The following is a 21,541-nucleotide window of genomic DNA, read 5'->3' on the forward strand; positions in this document are numbered from 1 at the left end:
GGTGTGTGAGGTGCGTATGTAAACGAGTGTGTGAAGAGTTGAAAGAGGGAAGAGGTTCTCTTGGCCTGGTCGGTGTGACTGAATTTGGCGACAAGGGGAAGCTGCGCTTTTTCGGAGAGGAGGACTGGCGTGTATTTGGTTGAGGTGACCAAAGGGGTAGCTCGCTCAGTTCCAGAAATGGGCGATTAGAAGGTTGTTTAAACAGAGAGAGACAGGCGTGCCTTTTCTCCAAAAGGGCATACAACGGAATCCTGCTTGTGGAAAGTAGATCCGAAGATGGGAAAGTGGAAGAAGACCTTTTGGGGGAAGAAAGTTGCAAAAGGCAAGAGGTTGAGCGAGTGCAGTGAAGGAAGCCACGAGGGGAGTTCAGAAAGTTGGGATGGGGAAAAAAAGGGAGGTAAGAGGTCCACGGTTGTTCAGTGGTCAGTGGTCAGTGGTCACAGATGGGCAGGCAGAAAGAGCAGGAGAGACGCCAAAAGAGGCGCAGGGTGGTGAGGGAGAATGCACCTTCAAAAATGACACGACATCTGTACCCCCCAAGGTCCCGGTCACTTACAAGTTGCAAGTCACTCGAGACTGTTTTGTCTATGGTGCGGTACTTTGACCGGGCTGCCTACGATGGCAATCAATTGGGGGCAGCACAGCAAGAAGCACAGGGCACCCAAAGGGGGAAAGAGAAGGGGCCCAGGGGCGGAATGGGGGGGTTCGAACGGGTACACTAACGGGCGGGATTAGCACCAACAATGCTGGGCTGCGAAGTGTCTGGTATTTTGGTACATTGTTCTAGACTTTTTATATCCCAATCAGAGCCATTCACCATTCCACGTTGCCTGCCCGGATGAACTAGGTAAGTTGGTAAAGCTGATACTTGAGTTCTGATGTTCCAATTATAACTTGGGCACAAATAGGTTCTTGTAGCTGAGTACCTACCTGAGAGATTTGACGGGTTGTCGATAATTAAGGTAAAGGAAGGTAGGACGCTGTTCACTGTTCTTTCCTGGTTCATCGAATTTCCAGGGTACGTCTACTCCGTACTGCGTACCGGAAGACGTACCGTTCCATGGCCAATGCGGAATCCCATCCAATGACCTCCCTCCTCTCCCCGTGCGCAGTGCCCCCATGTGATCCCATCATCCAATCCCATCCCGTCAACGAGAGTGGGGCTTCGAGGCGAGAAGAAGGGAAAAGGAAGCAGGCACAAAGTCCTGGGAGGGAAAGGACCATGCTTGCCATGCAAAGACGCTACGCCGCAACGCCCAGCCCAGCCCCAAGCTCAGGCAAGACCCAGCTGTCAGGGGCTGCCACCCATCACTTTCTCCAGCTTTTCGACTTTCGCTCCCGTCCTACCGAGTACGCTCCTCTACTCTATCTGTACAAAAGCATCAATGTTCAAACTCAAAAAAACCACTATCCGCACGAAAGCACGAGCACAGCCTACGAGACTACAGAAACAGATACCTACAAGGACGAAAACATGCCCTCCCGGCGATCCGTGTGTGGGGATAGGTACACTACACAATCACAAGTTCACAGCACGTTCGGCAATGGAAGAGGCACTATACTCGGCCCTCCGAGCCTTTTCCAGGTTCTCAATGGACGCGACAGAGAGGAAAAGTGGAGGTGTAGCTGTACGATGGGGACTTTGAGGACTCGACGTTCCAGTTCGAGATTGCGGCGACTCGTCAGCCCCAATGGCAACATAACTCCTGGCGCATAGCACATTGGCACACAAGCACATCACCTCAACCAGCCAAACACGTTCGAGTTTCCGCGAGGCCTCGTCAACCCAGCCTTACCCCCAATTTCCCCTGCCGAGATTGACGAATTTGATCATGCCTGCCTCCGCCCTCCCTTGCTTGCCGCTGCCGCTCGCAGACTTGTATTCAAATCCTAAGCCAATCGACGGCGCGTTGCCTCTTTACTATCGTTGGGGAGAGACGTCGAAACGGTAGACCATCTTACGCCGCAACCCGATGCTGGACCGCCCGTATGAAGTCCGCATCTGGACGTGCCACTGGGGCCACTGTCTGTAGAGTCTGGCTCGCTCGAAACCTAGACTGCAAGGGCTCTCCCTACAGACCCGAAGACAGCTGACCGGCGGGCCCGTACTAAACTCGCGACTTTTGCCTCCTCCTGTCCCCCGGATCGTGGATGCGCATCTCTGCCCGTCCGTCAGCATCACGGGAACAGATGCTGGGGAAACCGGAAGATCAAGTCCTTGGTGAGGAGAGAAGAGGATGCTCACGCCCGGGACACGAGCTTTCTTCAGCTGCAGGGCTCGGCCGCTCGTGTTGTGTTTACGAGTTCATGCCGCAATTACGACGAATGCCAGCGTCGCATCCCTTCCTTGGAGCTATCAAGCCTTCAAACCTACATCTCTCCCTTGGCATCCTTTTTCCTCTTCGGTTGATGAGCATGTCTCGGCGCATTCGAGAAGCAGCACCTTGCCCACATTGCGCTGCAAGCCTGCAACAGCTATCAATGATCATGGCCAAGTCAGGACAGATTTCGCCTGGACGCCTCAGCTGGTGGAGTCGCTCATCCCACCTAATGCTACACGTCGTCCAATGCCGCGGCAGAAATACCCATCTCGTGACTCGGAAAGCTGGGGTGGAGGAGTAGTAGGGGAAGTCGCCCCTCTGTGCAAAGCCACATTGATTTCCAGGAAAATCGTCAATTGAGCCACCCACTCTTGGGGCCTTGAGAGGGAAATGCCTCCGTTCCATGGGCCCGGCGGAAAGGATCCTCAAATCGCTCAACATGCGACGTGACGTACGTGTTCACCTCCTCTCCTCTCAAACAACCGCGTCCGGCCCACGATCCATCATCCTAAGCCTCTGCTATGTACGGAGTAGGGGGCACCGTGGGCAGTCACAGTTCCAGAACGCTTGACGACGCCGATAAGTGGGGGTCACTGAACCAACGTGACAGGCCACCTCAAACTTGAAAGAGAAGAAATTCCACAATCCACATCCCGGGACCGCCCGGCGTCGAATTTCGGCCGTGGCCATTTTTACGATTTGGCTTCTGACGCTGCTGCTCAGCATACCAGCGTGCAACTAGTCTTGTAAACCTGTGGGCAGTGGGCAGTGACAGGTACGTCTAGGTCCATCTTTGTTTTCCCTTGAGGTTCCTCCTTCCAAGTCTTGATCTCACCTGTTCTTTGGATGCCTCTGTCACTTCTCAACTCTGGAAGGGGTAGCCCGGTCCTCCCCACCCTTCCGTGCTAAGATCCGAATAAACCCCGGCCGAGATCCGCAGCACGCCACACGGACTCCCGCTCCGTCCGTCCCATACTACGGATACACTCTAACTTTCAACGACCAAAGGCAAACAGCAGATCATCTGAAATTTGATGCCAGGCATTTATGTCCCCTTTGTTTCGTTGCCTCTGTGCAAATACGCCATGATTGTAGTTTTGCTTTGGAGTAATGCGAGATCGTTTACGCATAAATAGTTAATGCGTACCAAGGTAGGCTAAAGTCTGTAAGAGACGAACAAGAAATGTATGGAACCGGGCAAGACAGCAATAGCATCCCTGAACAGAAACAAAAAAGTCATGTAGATGGCATCCTTAAGCTGCTCTACGACATTCACGTCGGTATTTTCTCAACTGTATCGTCTCAATCTGAAGCTACACGTCCTTTCCCACGAATGAGCAAGCAATACCAGATATCATCACATTGTCTGTCTCGTTTCTTCCCTTTTCTCTCCATGCCCCCTATTCGTCAGAACTGTCTGGGACTCGACATAAACTCCCAGTCGCCGAATGGACGGCGCTTACATGACAAGCACCGCGCCGCCTGATATCTCAAGGGTACCGTACTGGTCAGACTGGAACCCTCCGAGACAGCATCCACTTTCCGACGCCTCGGCTCCGGTGAAGCTTCCCACCGCCAATCTCTGTCGACAGACCCCCGTCCGGCAACCCGGCGAGCTGCCGGTACCAGACTCCATCAACCCCTCCATGTCAATCTCAACTTGACGGACCTCTACCCAAAGTTTACGAGACGTAACCACGCCAATACCCATACACACAAAGGATAAAATTCAATAGTCTTTGCAAAGAAAAAAAAAGGAGCTCGAAAGCCTTTTGTTTTTATTTCTTTTTTGATCGTCTTTGTTCTTGCCATTCGTACCATGAAGTCTTTGTCGTTAAAATTTGGTCGTTATCATCATCATGAGCGTCGCAGAGGCGTCCGCATGTAAAATAGGGAAAAGGCGTAGGATCATTAGAAACCCATCCTCCTCCTCCACATTCCTTCTTCTCTTGCCTTCTCTGCCCACTCAGCAATCTCGTCGGTCTCGTTCCCTTCAAACGTCTCTCGTCATGCCATCTTTGGACTCCGTCACTCTTTCATCATATCAATCGTGCCATCAGCTTGCCCGAGAAGCTCTCATCCAGTCTCGTCCAGTCTCGTTAGATCCTCCTAATAAAGTCGAACGATAAGCGTAACAATCGTAAATGAACCCCCTTCAAGATATAATTCGAGATGCTGAACCTCTCTCAGGCACCATCAGCTTCGTCGGTGATGCAGAAGAAAGAAAGAAAAACGTATGCTTCGCTTTTGAGGCAATGCGTAAAAAGGGGGTGTGGCTCTTCTGGCCGTCTTTAAGTCGTCCTCCCACCCCAAATGACCCCCCAATTTTTGTCTCGAAAAACAAGAGCAGAGAATAAAAACCAAAATACCGAGTCCACGTCTCAAGCTCATGTGAGTCTAGCCGCCCCATCATCGTCATATGTTCCAATCTGTGTGGAAATTCGCCATTTTCGCGCAAGCAATGAAGGGAAACAATGGGTCCAGCCTGGTCGAGAGCATATCCCGAGCAGGAGGAAAACAATGCGCAATGCAAAAAGAACTGTCGAGAAGGAAAGATAGTCGGTCGGCCAGAGTCGCCTCCGGCTGTTGATCCGTTCGGAAAAAATGAAGGACAGCCCCTGACTGGTACTGTACAATCCCAGCCAAGCGCATGGTCATCGAAAAGTCTTGAAAGTAAAGAAGAAAAGAAGTCGAATCCGAAAATAGGCGACGAGAGAAGGAACGAATTTTGTCCGAAATTCGAAGGAGACCGGCCGGATGAATTATGAAGTGCAGAAATCAGATGTGCCGCGCGGAAACCATGATTCTAGTTCATTAAGTCGTGAAGAGTCGTCGCAGATGGAAAGTATGCGTCGCTTTTTGCCCGTTTTGTTTTCCCCCTAACGTCTCTCTTGGACCCTATGACCTCCCAGATCAGCCTTCTGGAGGTGTCGTCTTCTTTCATAGGCTCATTCAGCTGTGAAGCTGTTCCACCTTATAGTCGTCGTCTCGAATCCCTGCCGCCACGTAACGCAGGGATTTAGGCTGCCTGCCTATCTTTAGTCGAAAGAGGCCGTAGAGCTGCTGCTCGAATGGTGACCAGATCGACGGTGGCTGTCTCGCGAGCTGTGACTGGATGATGTGTGGCGGCTCTTCTTGGAGCGGCGAGCAGGCTCAGTGGCCGGAAGCCCCTGAACGATGCCATTGCGGGCCAGCATGCCACCGTTCACGGAGAAGTTGCGGCACACCATGAAGGCACGCATGGCGGCGTTTTCCTGGGCCAACGAGTCGGATTGATACGCGAGATCCGTCTGATACTCGCGTCCGTTGACTAGAACCAAGCAGGTGTAGCCGCTGTGATCGCGGTAACACTCGTAGGAAGGGTCGTTCCATCCTCGTCGCCGGCAAAGACCTAGATTGGATCGGTTAGCCCCATATCTTCTTCTGCAAGTCATTCAGAGCCAATATTGATGGCGCAGCTGAGAGAGAACAGCGAATACACGCCTCTCAACGACGCAATGCCATCTGTATTCGAGCCCAATTTCACTCCCACAGACTTCCCCCCCCCCTTTCGAACCCTGCATGCCGTTCCTGAAGAGAGCCGCAGCGAGAAGCTGACGTCGATCCCCGGACGTAGTGCCACGTCCCGACTCGTCGAGAGTCACCAGGAACCGGGAGACGCATGTCACTCCCGCCGTTGACAGAATGCAGGGGTAGGGCACACGATCTGACCCAGTTCCCCAGGTCATCATGGACAGCCCCACTTATACGGACAATGGCGATGACGAGGTTCAGGGAAGCATTGGGCTCCAACAATCCATCTATAAAACTCAATCGACGACTTACTCTCGAGGTACTGCATGTAGAAGCCTCCCATGTTGACGGTTATTCCCAATGGGTCGATTAAGAGAAGCGGTGGTGGTTCGGAGATGCAGGTCCAGATCCAGGCGGGGAGACGGAAAGACCGCAGCAGGGGAGACAGGTTGTCTCAGAGCAAGAAGGAAGAAAAAAGTGAAGCAAAGCGACGAGGGTAGATTCCTATCCAGACAAGGGGACCAAAGATGCGGACGCCGTGAGATGCAATCGAGCCCAACGGTGAGGCGAGCAGAAAGATCTGTGGTCGGGGATGTGATGGGATGGGCTGGGCTGGGCTGAGATGGCACGCACTCTACGCACCACGCGCCAAAGCTATGCTGGAAGGGTCGTATGTAAGGCGTAGGGCAGAGATCCGGGGCGTGGTCGAGAGTAGGCAAGTATGTAAGGTATGAGTTGTTCAACGAGATGTAAGGTGGGAGAAAGTGAGCTGGAATCGGTCAAGTTTCTCGTTGTTTTCGTGGTTCCCAGGTTGGAGAAGTTAAAGCCTGAAGAGGTATGGGGGGACAAGATGAAGAGAGTCGGTGGAAGGGGTGTTGATGTGTTGTTACTTGTGCGTGTGTGCGTGTGCGTGTAGGGAGTATTGAAGGTGGTGTGTGTGGGTGGGTGGTGTTGTAAGTTAAGCTACGTATCCAGGGCTTCCGTCTCTCGGGTTGCAGGAAAGCATCTGAGCCATGAACGGAGAGACATGTGTCTGCTTTATTGCAGAAAAAAAAAAAAAGAGGTGCCTTTCTCTTTTTTTCTCTCTTTCTCTCTTTCTCTCTCGTGCTTCTGGGCTTGTCAACGGAACTAGTGCGGGGACAAGGGGAGGGGTGGAGGGGTGGTGGTCAAGCAACACCAAGTCCAAGTCCAAGTTCAAGCCCAGGTCCAGCATCAACTTGGTAAAGGTACATGGACATAATATCGACACTATCCGTAGCAGTATGTGGTATTGGAGAGCTTCGGCGGCAACGGCAGCGGCAGGAAAAGGAAATGAGGGACCAGGCAAGAAAGAGGGGAATGGAACTGTGTACCTTACTACCTTGGCTTGGAGGAGGAGGAGGAGAAGACAGACGAACGAGGAAAAGGTCAACAAGCAAGCGACATACAGGGCGTTTCTGTCCGCATGTTCGGTCAGTCTGCTGCGTCTCTGGAGTCTGGGCAGGGACGTGAACATGGAAAGCCAGACGCCGAACCGACAGGGGGGGGGGGAAGAGGAGAGAAAGAAAAAAAACGGGCACTGCGGAAAGAAGTGTACAATGACAATGGGGGCGCTTCTCTCCATGTCCCCTTCTTTTTTTTCTTTCTCTTAATTCTTTTTGGTTCGAGATGCAAGCGGCGATGCGGCTCTCGAAAGAGTGTGACCCATGCTTTGCTGCGTTGGCTCGCCTCGTTGCCAGTTGATAAAAACCGCTGGAGACTAGACAACTCCACAACGACACACTGAAGAGGGGGGAAGGGGGTACCAGCATCATCGCTGAGCAAGGGCCCCAGGGCCAGGGATGGGCGGACGAAGATCTGTCGCTCTGCTGCTGAGACTTGAGGGAAAGGTCCCCTGCTCGTCTGTTAGTCTCTCACTCTCTCCAGTCTTGCTGGCCCAGTCCCCTGGTCGCTCATCTCGAGACCCGGTCGTTCGTTGGAGTATCCGACCTGTAGCAGATGAGTATCGAGGCCTGGACTGGAGAATCGACGAGGTATCTCGATAACGTTGCCCCGTACGGGACTTGACCGCAAGGTCCGACGTGCTTCAGTCTTCAGATGCTTGGGAGGAGCCACACAGCTTGTCGCTGCTCGTGGCGCTTGACGGTCCCGTTCAAGCTTCTGCTTCTAGGGCACTTGGACTTTTCGAAATGCAATCTGTGCTGCCGCCGGTCGTGCCGCCGAACATCGACCGACTTACACTTTATTCTGTTTTGGGCCCAGCTTGTGTGTGGTTTGCCCACGACATCATCGTCACAAGCAAAGGCGCGCGCCTCTGGTACATGCGTACATGGTCGAAACTTTGGACGAAGTCTCTCCGACCATGTGGCCTGCCGGGTCGCATAGCGGGCTACCTTAGCTCCTCTGGGGCTACAGTAGAAATGTCGAGGGCGAATTGTGAGACGAAAAGACTGAGAGAGAAACAAAAAAGAGGAAAAGACTGACGAGGGCTGCAAATCTGCAAAGCCGGTGGCGAAATGGAACCATACGGACATGTAGGACCCCAATCTAGCGAGGCGAGCTGGTTCTCCTCCGGCAGCGCACAAGAGGTCTGGTACGTTGCTTTTACTTAATCGAAGAATCTGCCAAGTAACTCTCGTCGAAGAGTTTACTTGACATGCGGTATACGCTGGTCCCGAGTCCGGGCTTCCATGGCCTTTGATTGAATTGTTTCGGGCTGGCGGCGAGTCAAAACGCCAGAGCATGCTTATTTGCTTTTCTGGCTCCTCCGAAGAGGGATGTGCCCAGTAGTGCATAGAAATGCCCTATCCAGTGATCGTGGAGAAGAGAGAAATAGACAAAGGATGACTGATGCGAAATCGATGCCCTAAATCATTCGTGTTAGCGGCGACTACTGCACCTGTAATCAACTATCGAGTAAAGGGCCGGTTGGCACTTGTGGACAATTCCTCAGCAACCTGTCAGACCGTAGACGTGCCGTCTTTGTCGGCTCCATGGTACTGTTGCTGTCATTGTCACCGTCGCTGGTGCTGTCCAATGTTTCCACCGCTCATTGTTGGTCGTTTTGTCACAGGCCGAGCCCCAATTTGTTGTTGTTGAGATATGCCATCCATCGTCATGTATGTACGTATGAGGCCATGTACATTGCTTGCTACTTTAGGCTTGCGTGCATGTATTGACTGCGGTCAACGACCGTCTCTGCGGGGGCAGCACGACGCATGCGGTGGGTTCGGACTCGGAGTTGAGCAGAAGGACCCCCCAAACCAAGCCAAACGTCGAGATCGAATCCACCATGCCATCCATGATCCATCCTGCTGCTGCTGCTGCTGCTTGCTGCTTGCTGCTCGCTTGTGTTGCGGGACCCGAGATTGGGGGATTGGAACGATGAAGATGAGGAGGTGTCCGTACGATGTAAAGCGTCTCCGGCAACTTGGAAGGTGACATTGTGATACCAAGAGAGAAGGACGATGAACCTAGAAGTCGAAGAATTGGCGGCCAGCCCCAAGTTCGTCTGTGCCATGTCAGGCAAAGCCTGGCCGTTCGCTTCGATGCTAGCTGGGACAGGGTGAGGACAGCGCCAGACGCCGGGGCCCACGTTTGGGATCATCGGTGGCTCCCAATGATGTGCAGCGATGGCGGGCGATTCGCACGGCATCGTCAAAGTCAAAACCGCCTGTCGGCCAGAGTCGTCTCGTAGGCTAGCAATTGTATCCAGTCAGAGACGGCCAAAATCGAAATCCTTCTCCAAAAGCTCAGCGAATCACCGGCATAGAAAATGGAGAAAACCCCCCCGGAGCGCGAATGTAGCTATACTCCGGTACAGATACAGACTGGGCTCGTTGCGGTGACGGATCAAGGTACCGCTCTAGAGCGGCAAATCAGCGCTTGCTGGGCTACCGGCCGTTCGTTGGCTCAGAGTGCGAGCCAGGGTGCCGACTAAAATAGAGATCCCCAGAGAGATGAGCGACGAAGAATAGACGAGAGCGAGCGAGCGGCAGTCGGCGGCGAGACGCTGGATCTCTCAAGTTGTTCATGGTGCGGCGGCTGCAACTCCCAGGGTTCTGTCATTACTGATTTTCAAATCCCATGGATGATGGGGGTCGACGGCCGCCAGGGAATAAGGTGAAGTCGGTGGCACCTGGTGACCGAACGGCGGGCCTCCGTTCGAGGTTCAAGGGCCCCCGGCAGGCGGCATCGTCCCCGGCGGGCAGGATTGCAAGGTCGGTGAAGAGGTCATCTCTCAAGTATTGTCACCGTGAGCTAAGAGGGTAGCAGACGACGTGCATGAACACTCTGAGCGCCGAGAGATGGCTTTGAGAGTGGGTTCGACGGGGGCGGCGAGATCCATCAACATGGAATAGCTTCCCCCTCTCTGGCTTTGAGAACCTGAGCCAATGTTGCTTTCTCACGTCGGAGTGGGATGAGCAGCATGGAATCGATAGGGAGGGGGTGCGCTGCAATCGGCTCCGCGGGCAAATTCTACCTCGCTTCTCCATATGCAAGAAGCATGTCCCTCTGTCCACTTCCCCCCCTCTCTCTGGATATATTGCGAGAGTTACAGTGTGCACCGCAGACTGCCTAGGTCGAAAAAGGACCCTCTCTCCTGCTGTAAGGTGAGGCAAAAGTTTAATGACTAAAAGCGATGATGGCGGCGAGTGTGGAGGGGCAGGAGAAGATTAGGAGGGGGAGAAAAAAATTAAAGCCACGCGAATGCAGACCGTTAGATGGCCGAAAACGGACAACGACGGCGACACCACTGAGAGGGGTGTGAGGACGGTGAATAGGTCTGTATGCATTGAAAAGGCCGTGAATGCGTGGTGAGGTCAGGTAAGGTCAGGTACCTCCAGTGGAGGAGGACAGGAGGCTGTCGGAGGGTTCGAAGAAGATGTCGATGTCCCCATTGTCTCCAGTTCGTATGTTGTTGGTTGTCGGAGGAGGAGGACGACTTGGTGGTGTAGGTAGAGGAGGAGACGAAGGTACATGGGAACTTGCAGTGGGAAAGAGCGAGGCAGTATCCGTAAGGTACCTTAACTAAGATACCTACCTGAGAGAGCATCAGTACGTACTGCGCACCACGGACATGACATGACGGGTACGGATACCTTGGACGTGGGTTGGTGATGTGGGTGCCGGTGCATCAGTGTGTACGGATCCATGGAGACCTTTGGCAGCAGCAGCAATAACATGGAGCAGCCAGACAACAAGTAATGACAAGCAACAGCAGCAGCAGGCAGGCAGGCAGACGCAGCGCAACGGCTGGCTGGTGCAAGCGGGCGCGCGCGAAAACGCACAAGTTGCAACTAGGCCGGGCCAAAGCAAGCGCAGGCCCTTGGGACGCAGACCACACCATGCAATGATGAGCTGGCAGTGCCGCTCGACGGTGTTGCTTTGATGAACCTGGAAGGTAATCCAAGGGAAATCAGGAAACCAAGCCCGGCGAGACCTCGATCCAAAAGGCAGGGTGCTCTCTCTTGACATGCATTGGCCTTTTTTTCTGCTTTCCACACCCCTCGCCCATCTTTGCCGTCTCTCTCTCTCTCTCTCTCTCTTTCTCTCTCAATCTCTCTTCGTATGTGTGTGCATGTGTGCGTATGTGCGAATATGTGTATGTGTCTCTCTCAGTAACCCACCCTGATATCTTAGGTATTTGTGCCTCTTCCTTGAGTCTTGTAAGCCAATTGGCAAATACACCCTTCGTAAAGGCTGGGAAATCGAAGTGAGAGAGAGGTAGGTACTGTGGTACCTGGCCGTTCGCAACCGCGATCTGTCAATGCAGGTGAGAAAAGCAGAGGCAGATAGGGTCATGCGCGCAGAGGTCGAGCGACGGCAGGATCGCCGCGGGCCAACTCTTTTCTTGTTATTGATGACTTGTCGTAACTTGTAGCTTGTAGCTCGTTGTTGCTGCTGCTGCTACGGAGTATTGCTGCTTGGTTCTCCACGGAACATGGGGAGCCGTCAAGAAGATGAGGAGCAAAGAGGAGGTTGGCGACGTGCAGCTTGCAGCTTGCCGCAAGGGGTCGTGTCAGTCAGCGAATCGCCCGTGGCTTCCTTCCCGAATCAATCTGGAAGCACCGTGGAAGGCGCCAACGATGTCATTCACTCACTCCTCTCACCAATAACTTCTAAACTCACTCATTCATTCGCTCACTCTCACTCACATCCGTTACTCTCTCTCACTCGCTCACTCGCCATGCCACTCATCCCATCTACCTCATCTACAAAGCCACTTACAACCATCGCTCGATGGCGGCAGGCATCTCACCACCTCACCTATTTCAACCTGAGCAGGTGATGTCCGCTCAGCGCCGATTGCCTTACCTTCATGGTCTTTCCCTGAGAAAGTCTCACCAAGCTACTGCAGAGTAGAGCAAAAAGGGTGCTGCTGACTGGTGCTGCTACCAAAGAAAAAGCCAAACGTCTCTGGCCCGACCTGACAGAGCTAGCTCTTAAGCCTCTTAGCGCTCGCCGTAGACGCCATCTCCAAATGTGATTCGTCAATTGACCTCTTTCTGGAACCCTGTCATCTGGATCAATCCCAGCTTTTCCCTCTCTCATACTTCTCTCACTCTCCACACTTTGCTCCACCCCAGCGGCCGGCTCTCACGAAGCGGGGACAATGGCGGGGCGTCCGCATGTCTGTTGGCGTGACCTGACTTTTTTGATAGACGGTAGACCCTATCCCAAAGGCCAATGGGACTCTCTTCGTCTCATGTATTTTTGCCATGACACATTACTTTGGCTAGTATCGAATGAGAGATGGGATAAATGAACGTACTATGTATGTACGCCTCCTTGGAGTCCTGTCTATACCCGCCTGCCTCACCAAAATCATCTGATTTGGACTCTTCGCTAGCCAAGCGAGTGGGCATCGGGAGACCCCCAGTCAACCAAGATTTCGCGTTCCAACGACGGACCCTTTCTGTGTAGACTCTGTATTCGTAGAGATACTAAAGTGGAGATATCCTCACTACGTCCGGAACGTCTTCCGAGACAGATCTCTTTTCGAAGCTCCTATTGTTATGCTTGTCAAAGTGCCTCTCCAGCCCTGCCTTGGCCTAAGAGACGACTCCACCGAGCTTCGTCGTCCTACAATTAAATCCCCAGTTTAACGCGGCTAAACAGGAAACCATAGAAGTGATACGATAAATGTGCCGAGGTGTGTCTCTCACCGTCAATCTCTACAGTCTCTTGTCTCTCTCGACACATCTTGTAGTACAGAAAGAGGCCCGCTGTGAAACGAACGAAACCAGTGTATGTTCCCCCAAGCCAGCATCCACAGCCCAGGGCTTTTTGTGAACCATGGCCTGCGGGATCCGGTGGCTCGGGAATACAAGTTTGTGATTACGCTGGCGTCCCTCTTGTGTATCATGTACCGTAATCTGTATTTGTACCCCGTCTTGGAGCTGAGCCGGCAGGGTAGCTCTTTTGCTGAGGGGTGTGAGGGGCACACACAAAAAAGAGACATCATGGACCCCTCCGTCTCTCTCTCTTCGGCTCCCTCTCTGCCACATCCCATCCCGCCCCCCCTTTTTCGAAGAAGACAACACACCTGGCCTTCTTTCAACGTCATTTGCATCCAGAGGTGGAACGCCATTGGACAGAAACGCCTACGATCCGAGCGGAAGATAGAGGAGGGTTCGTCAGTGTGAAAGAGGGTTCACCGGACCTTTGACACTGGGGGGAGGAGGCCGGCCGGCTGCCGACCTCTCTCGGAAACCTGAGGTCGCACCACATTCTTTTACCGCCTAGAACAGACCGCCGTTCTACCGTTTCCCGCCTGCAGAACAAAAAGATTATTGAATGTTTACCACCTTGTCATCGTCTCTTCGTCTCTTTCTGTCCATCTGCGGCCCTGTCTGTGTGCTTCGTCCCGCAGGCATGCCGTCCACGGCTCAAGTCCACCTCGGTAGATTCAGATCCAAAGCCTGTAGCAATCTTCTCGCCATTCGGTGCCCGTATAAACAGACGATGACAACGACGAAGCCTCCTCTCCAATAGTAATCAGGAAGACTGATACCATTCGAGACACAGCCCGGCCATATCAAGCGGCCCATAACATGACCTCCCTTCCCGGGTAATTCTTTTCTGATATCAAAACAACTACAAAGAGCAATGTCAACAAAAAAGAGGGGCGCACTTGCGTCTACCGCAGTAGGTTGTTCATGTATGACAGCAAAGACATCTGCGCCCAGGCCCTGCGGCGTTGCTGTAAGGCGAGATGCACCAATCGAACCTCGCGTGGCCGCCATGGGTTAGGCCAGTCTGCTGGGATAATCCACCGCGGACTCGCAGTAGACATGTCTCTCTTTCTCAGCCTGTTCGCCCACGCCTACCTACTACACACCCACGGCCTACAGGTCGCGTCGACCTAGTTTCTCTGTGCCTTTTTTTTGCCGTCCCAGGGCTGGACTGGACAACCTGTCTCAAAAGTGTCTCTGCCTTGTGTCTCAGACCTGCCATCCCAAGACAGGCATCCAAGTTTCGTTTCTTAGCCGTTCCAACTACCTAGTCCCCGAAAGACACACGCGTGGAAGAACAGCCGGCCACACGAGGATCGCACGGCAGAGGCATCAAAGTGGCGTGTTACAGGGTCTCCAATGTCTCTTGAGATTGGCCTAGGTCTTGGGAGGGTGGGAGAATTGATGATGTGCATTCGCTCGCCGCCACCGCCGCCGCGTCGTGGCACTGAGAAGCCAGAATCAACAGCAAAGGAGACCCTTGCTTTCGAAAGATGCGTAGTCCCGACCGTTGAGGGCTGTTTCAATGAGAGATATTGTTCGATCTGCGTGGTATGTTCAATGGGAACATTGGATGCCGACTGGTTCTGCCTGCTCGACCGGCTTGCTCTGGCCTGGACCAGAAACATTTGTTCAAAATGTATTACCTCCTGCTGCCATGACACCTCCCTCTTCCTCCCAGTAAACAGTTGCATGCCGATTCGCGTGCTGCAGCTGCTGCACGGATTTCAAATGCAACTCGACCTTTTTGGGAGACCAAGCTTGAGTCTCTTAACATGCACAACCACACAAAGTCTCCTGCGCCGCCGCAATATTGCCGTGATGAGTTGTTCAAAAACTTGCACATACGATCCCTGTCCGAGATCTCTTTGCTCTGGTCTCGAAACTACAGGCCTGTCGTGTTCGTTCCTCAATCCCACCCTTCCTCATGATTGGGGCCGTCAGTAAGCATGCATGGCACGTTTCCCATCGCCGAGTTCATTTCGGAAGGTCTTCGCCATCACAGTGCCCCTTTTCGCGCGGACCACGTGATACGGGATTCCGACATTCCTCCTCCATATATACATAGGGGGGGCGGTCGCCTTCAGGCGGCCTGGTGGCGGGCTAGAATCCCTGTTTCGACGCAAAGTATGCCTTCATGTCGTCGACGCTTTCTTGGGGGATGGTGTAGACGGGGTGGATCGTCCCGACGCGGTCCTCCTCGTTGAATACCTGTGTTCCTTCGGCACAAGGCGACGCCACCCACTTTGGCTCCGATAGGATCGTCTCATCTTCGTTGACATATGTGAGATCCCACTGGTGCTGCGCAGAGCTCAGTCCCGAGAGGACATAGCAAGTGTGGTACGCATCCGACGGCCTATCACTCGAGTCAGCGACGAACCATCCAGATCAGGAAGCTTCTATCATCATCGCCATCTCACCTGCTGGGCTTGTCCCGGAGACCGCCACGTTTGGACCGGTCTTGACCGCAACACAAGATGTATCGAATCAGGCCCTCACGACTGTAAAGACTGCCCTGATGGGAAGTGAAGCTCGCCTCGCTCGGTTGATCCTCGAGCTCAATCGCGCCTTTCAGTACAGCGTCGATCAAGGGCCAACACCCACCGACCCAATGGCTGTAGCAGCCGTCGACGAGCTTATTTGTGCGGCCACTGAACCCACCCTCCGGAGCGTACTGCCGTGACGAGAGCCAAGAGATAAGTCGTGGCACGTCGAGGTATCTGTCATCGGACGAAGCAGTCAGTATGCGCTGCTTTCATGTCAACCCCTCAGTGGACGAACGCGGCTGGATACGTACTTGGGGATGATGCGATGCGGAGTGTCCAGGATCGAGAGGCAGCCCAAAGCGCAGAAAGCATAGGCTCCATGCGCTTCACCATCCGGCTTTCCCGATATTCCACCCTCAAACGTTTGGCCTATTGGTGAGCGACGGCAAGGCAACCAGGCTAAGGTATGACTTACATCTGCGTACATAATCCGCCAATCCAGTGAAGAGCGTGGGCCGCTCAGGCGTCCAGGCCGGCGAGTCGGTTGAAAGGTCCAGAGGCAGACTCAGGAGGGTTACAATTACGGCTGCACAGTAGGCTCCCCTAGAGACCTGTCAGAACGATGGCGCAAGCCGCAAGAGGAAGAGAACTGAGGAGCGGGGCTGCTGTCAACCCACCTGACATCTACCTCTCCGCCCAGGGCCATCTGAATCCCGCCACTGGGTTGCTTGAGAGAGCAGAGCCATTTCCACATAGCTTTCCTATCTATCACCTCGTATGCATCCTCACCGCCGACTATGGCGAGAGCAAGAACGACGGCGTAGGTTGTGGCAAGGTGAGAGTCCTGTCCGTGACCGCCTCCGATGCCACCGGACGGGTTCTGCATTGTACGCACTGTCTTGATCAGGTCTTCCCGGTACACTGCCGTGTCGTAGCCGAGCAGAGCCAGGGCGTTGAGAGACCAATACAGGAACCATGGCCGACTCGCGTCGGCAGCCACATACGGGGCCGGAAACCTCCCGAGCTGCTTCTGGAGAAATTTGATGTGATTATCACGGAGCAGTGAGGGTACTCTGTGGGCGTTGTGATCGATGTCGCTGTCCGTGGCAGCAAGCAGCGGGACACACTCCCGTACCGTTGCATCCTGAGCGTATGAAGTGGCCGTCGGGAGCGTATCGCGCACTGGTGGAGACGCCGTGAAAAGTTCTGGCACGGTACTGTTCGTTTCGATTCCCTCGATTCCCATATCACTCAGGTCGTCGATAAATTCCTCGTCCACGTCGCTGTCGGAGCGTTGCGGCGACCCGGTCTGGGCCGATGCAGCCATATTTACTGCGCGCTTGATGAAGGTGGCTTTGGTACGGCGCTTGAGAGGTTTGATGCGGGGTCTCATCTCACTCGGGGGCAGACTGTGGGATGCGAGCTTTATGAGACGTCAAGAAAGACTCAGACTCCCATGATTCAATGGTATTTTCAAGATCTGATGTTTCAAAATCGAAAAGATGTCTTAATTCGAAAGAGATTTGCTTTGGGCAGTAATGATGGATGAGATGGGCTCTTCCCACTTGCCATGATGCGCCTAAGAGAGGAAGTTCATAAAGGTGGGACATGTCCAGATTGATTGGCTGTTCTCGTCTTTCGCCATTAGTAATCACCGGATCCCTCAACACCAGGCATCCCATCACGATGTCAATCTTCAACGACATCCCTTGAAGACTCGGACCGAGATGATGGTGAATTGCCTCTACGAACGCAAGAAACCCGGAATATTGGCTTTTTTCATAGTGGTGCCAAGACTCTTCTCCACACAAGAGCAAATGGTTCCTCTCTCGACCATCCAGACGACGGTTCCCATCTTCTTCTTGAATGTCTTCTAGACTTCCAACAAAGGATTCCGGAACCGACGCATGAGAGAATGGAAGTTCTCAAACATTTCAGATAATGAGCTTGTCTTTGAATACTACACAAATACCGGTTCCTCCAAAATCAGAGCCCCTTGAGCTTAGCGGTCGAACTTGACAGGAACTACTTGTGTGCAACAGCATACCCCGTTTTACTACCCACTTGTCTGTGTGATCTTTAAAAATACATCAGAGTGGCATCGAGTTGAAGGGGCTCACTGTGAGTAAAGGAGGTTTGGAAATGGTCTAGGCTATACTCTAGGCCTTTGGATATAATGCCGGGGCCACTTAGCTCTCGCGATACCCTAATTCGAAGCTCTTGTATGTCATTGATCAGGGTCTGGATTAGCTAGCATTCTCAGATTCCTCACAAGACACTGTAACTTTCTTACGTAGCCTACAGCCTCCTAATTGGGTTCGATCAGATGAACCGTCCTCATAGTTGCCATATGAAAGATAAGACAACGTCGTGTGAATAGCTTCAGTGGTGGATTCTAGGGGTGATTTAGGAGTCCATTTGAAATGTCATTAGAGCCTCAACCTGGTCGTTAATGGGTACCGTCTGAGATAATTTGGGATAATCTGTCTGGTGATAGTTGCTAAGTTGGCTTGTGGTTCATCTACTTTTGTAGATGCAATGCTCAGCTTGCGTCAAAGAGGTAGCCGAGACCATCCATTTTCAGCATGTTCAGTATAGTAGTTGCGATCACCACCTTTATATTGAAAGTGTAGGCTATAGATAGATCAACGCTGACGAACTCATAGAATCCTCACTGAAGCTCGTCAAGGGAAGTGTATGGACAAATCCGAAGGGACAGGCGCAATAGCTAGAACTCTTGATAGACCGACTACAAATCCACATAGAAATCGATCGTGCTCTCAGTGGTGAGGATGATTCTTGTTTCCACAACTTTTGGAATGTTACGCTGGGATCCGTGATTCTCATGACTGGTCTACAAATTGTGGTTGAGTAATCGTAGCTAGGGTTTACAAGTCACTATCCAGAGCCGTCTCTTCATAATTCAAAGCCTCAAGGTGATGATCCATTGCCCGTGACAGACTCGTACCACAGGATATGCCTCAATCGACATTTCATTTCATATTGAGACTCTTGTAGAGTTAATTCGCACTGATTGCTTTTATGAGATATGCTCTTGGAACCACCGAAGCCAAAGCCACCAAACCGACATGGCCAGACTCTCCAAACCGTCCATACTGAGCAAAGCACGACGAACCAACACAACTACCATCAAACCCAATACCAACCCTCACGAATCAAACAACCTGCAGAAACGGCGGCAAACATACCCATCATGCAAGAATAGAGTTTCCTACCTCCCAAACAGACGTCTGCGAGGCGGCAACTCTACTCCATCCGATCACCCGCTCGGGCCAGGAGAAACTATATTCATCACAAACCTCAAATCCGACAACGAACGTCTGTTTATACACGACATCTAGCGGTTTCATAGCACGATAGCGTCTGAGGGCAGCGCTGAATGAAGTCGTTCTCGCCAAAGTAGTTTCTTGTTCTACATAGAGCCTCGGCGGTCGACTTTGTAGGAGAACCTCTAATCTAGACACGGGCCGACTTGACTAGATTCGAGGGACGGGAGGACGGGAATGCGAGCCATGATTTGGATGAGCCGAGAAGAGAAGCAAATGTGATGTAGCTATTCTGAAGCAACGATGATGGATTAAGCTAGCTCTGGTCCAGTGATCCGAGTGATGGAAACAACATTGACAAGCCGAGCAACCTCCGATGATCCCACGACCAATCTTCAAAGACATACGGAAGCAAGATGAGGACAACCATAAGACATGTGGATAGAGAACTGGATAATTCAACTCCTCGAAAGGCGAAGAACGAACTCAGTTGTAAGTATCATCATCAAAGTCACGAATTGAAATGAAAATCAACGCTCTGGAAGGGCAAAACATCAGGTATGTCTGCTAGCCATGATGCTCAACTCAATGTACGACAACGAGCTCAACGCCCACAGCTCAGGCCGTCCCGTCATGTTGGACATCGGCCTCAAGAGCTATCCAGGTCCGCAATGACAACCGGGCAGCCGCTCACAAAGTTGACTCATCACAAGCCTAAACAATACTGCTCGGATGCCTTGATCATATCACCGGGCCTCTCGGGCTTATTTTCTCTGGAATGAATTGGAAGCATATAGTGCCGTATGAGGATGACGCAACATCCATTTCTTTCAGTTTCATGACAGCACACAAGTGTGGACAATCTCGAGTCAATTCAATTCAATTAGCACCGAGTAGACACATAATAGCTGCCTTGATGGTGTGACTAGTTACAAGCCTGCCCACTCACACTACCTGCGGCATACAAGTTTTTCCGCAAAGTGTATAGTGAAAGAGAGAGAGCGGTCAATGACGCCTGGGATTACCATTGGAGCCAGCGCAGCGCTGTGCGTCCCTGCATGGCCAAGGAAGCAGACAGACGTTCATGTGTCAAAAGTCCTGAAGGAAAGGTATGCAAATTATCTTCAGCAGCATTCCAGCTACGCGGAGAAAAAACCTTGCAAATGCCTTCAATAAAACCCACCACACTGGGTATTTTGGTCCGTTTCTGAATGGAATGGTGGCATTCTTGAATCCCTTTGAGGTGGCTGCGCAGCTTGGGCCACACACCACCTGAGGGGGTAACAAGCGGTCAAGATCTTGAGAGATCCGAGCACCCTCACTAGAGGCGGATGGCGCCGCTATTGCTTTGAGGCCATCCAGTGATCAGACCTCGGGCTAGGTTCGGCTAGGAACGTCCTTCGATGCCAGGCATCGGCATCGACATCTCTGTCGCCAAGTTCCCGTGAAAAATAGCGATATCGTGAGTCCGTCAAGTTGGTTGTCAGAGAGACGAATTGCAGTCGTAAGTTGGGCAGGGCTTGGGAGGGAGTTTCGTGCCCCGCGTCCGACGGAGGAGGGGTTGAGGAGGGGTCAGCGACCCTCAATTGGCCCCATCTTCAATCAATCGAGAGTTGGTATCTCGCCTTTGGCTTGACCAAGTAACAAGTTAGGTTCCTGCCAGATCAATCAAGTAAGACTGTCCACCCAGATTAGCCAGTTGTTGCTCATCAGGTACCAAACCAACTGTTTTCGAGCCAATGCTTTCGAGGTGACAGCCACGAGTCTCGACTAGCCTCCTGTCTCTCTTAACGGTCCAGAAGCATTACTTGCATCACGTAATGCAAGGAAGACAGTAGGCATAGAGAGTCCTCGGGCGAATCCCGCCAACGGCCAACATGGGATGCGGCCTGATTGGTTGACGGCCCTACCAAGGCGTTTTCTTTCAGACGAGAATCTCACACCGCACATTCGAAATCCAGGGGATGGCTTGCAGCAGGTTTCTTTTGCCGTACAATGGGCATGGGGGATGGCGGGGAGACACAACTGTGCCTGAGCAGCCCCTTGCCGGTTCCCCTTGAGCTGCACCAATGATCGTGGGGAAAATGACTCTCGCCCGCATTGCTGCCGGACAATTCGTTGGCCTTCTGCTGCTCCGCTAGGTGTCGGTCGAATTTGGCTGGCATATTGGTATGGAACTGATTCACTCTGGCACGAGGTTCGCATCTCAAACGAGACAAACGGCTCTGTAGTATCGAACTCAAAGCTTCGTACAACGTCGGCTTCGGCGGATATATGCTTCATGCCACCTTTCACTGAGATTCCCTAGAGGCCCATTGAATGTCCGGTCCGTGTGGGGTCCGGCGGCGTCATGGTATTCCGTCGAGGAGGCTCATAGCTGAGAAACGTGAACGGTCAGAAGTATAGTATGCAAGATGATGTGCAAGACGTTATGCCATGAATGCAGGTATCCGAGAAGAGGCAAGTGGCACAACTCGCCATCAGAGACGGTTCCTTTCGGAGTGGACATGTTGGACCAACTACGGACTGAGATGTCTGGAGTCTGGCGTCTTTTTTGATAGAGATATTGGCGTGTGCAGGGTCTGGCCATGGCCGTGAACGGGTGTACTGGGAACAAGCGACATCGATCGGGGAACTGACGCAGATCTGATGTGCCTTATTTGCAGGCAAAGCCAATTGGAGAGACGTGCGTTCGCGGCAATGAAGGGCTAAGAGAG

At 52.6% G+C, this 21,541-nt stretch overlaps 2 protein-coding genes across 2 annotated transcripts; both read right to left on the reverse strand.

The window, feature by feature from the left end:
* Positions 1-5,359: 5,359 nt before the first annotated feature.
* On the reverse strand, positions 5,360-6,177 carry N0V96_006351 (uncharacterized protein; the record flags this gene model as incomplete). The annotated part of the gene is made up of 2 exons (XM_053190792.1): positions 5,360-5,712; positions 6,147-6,177. 2 exons carry the CDS (start codon positions 6,175-6,177, stop codon positions 5,360-5,362), a joined length of 384 nt encoding a protein of 127 aa, XP_053051710.1.
* An 8,977-nt stretch (positions 6,178-15,154) lies between these two features.
* RAM1 (CAAX farnesyltransferase (FTase) subunit beta) lies at positions 15,155-16,930 on the reverse strand (the record flags this gene model as incomplete). Its single annotated transcript, XM_065757689.1, has 4 exons — positions 15,155-15,407; positions 15,526-15,619; positions 16,013-16,140; positions 16,215-16,930. 4 exons carry the CDS (start codon positions 16,928-16,930, stop codon positions 15,155-15,157), a joined length of 1,191 nt encoding a protein of 396 aa, XP_065613606.1.
* Between the last annotated feature and the right edge of the window lie 4,611 nt (positions 16,931-21,541).

Source organism: Colletotrichum fioriniae (assembly GCF_027942845.1).
Source record: "Colletotrichum fioriniae strain IMI 355084 chromosome Unknown scaffold_7, whole genome shotgun sequence".
In the NCBI taxonomy this organism is placed as follows: Eukaryota; Fungi; Ascomycota; class Sordariomycetes; order Glomerellales; family Glomerellaceae; genus Colletotrichum; species Colletotrichum fioriniae.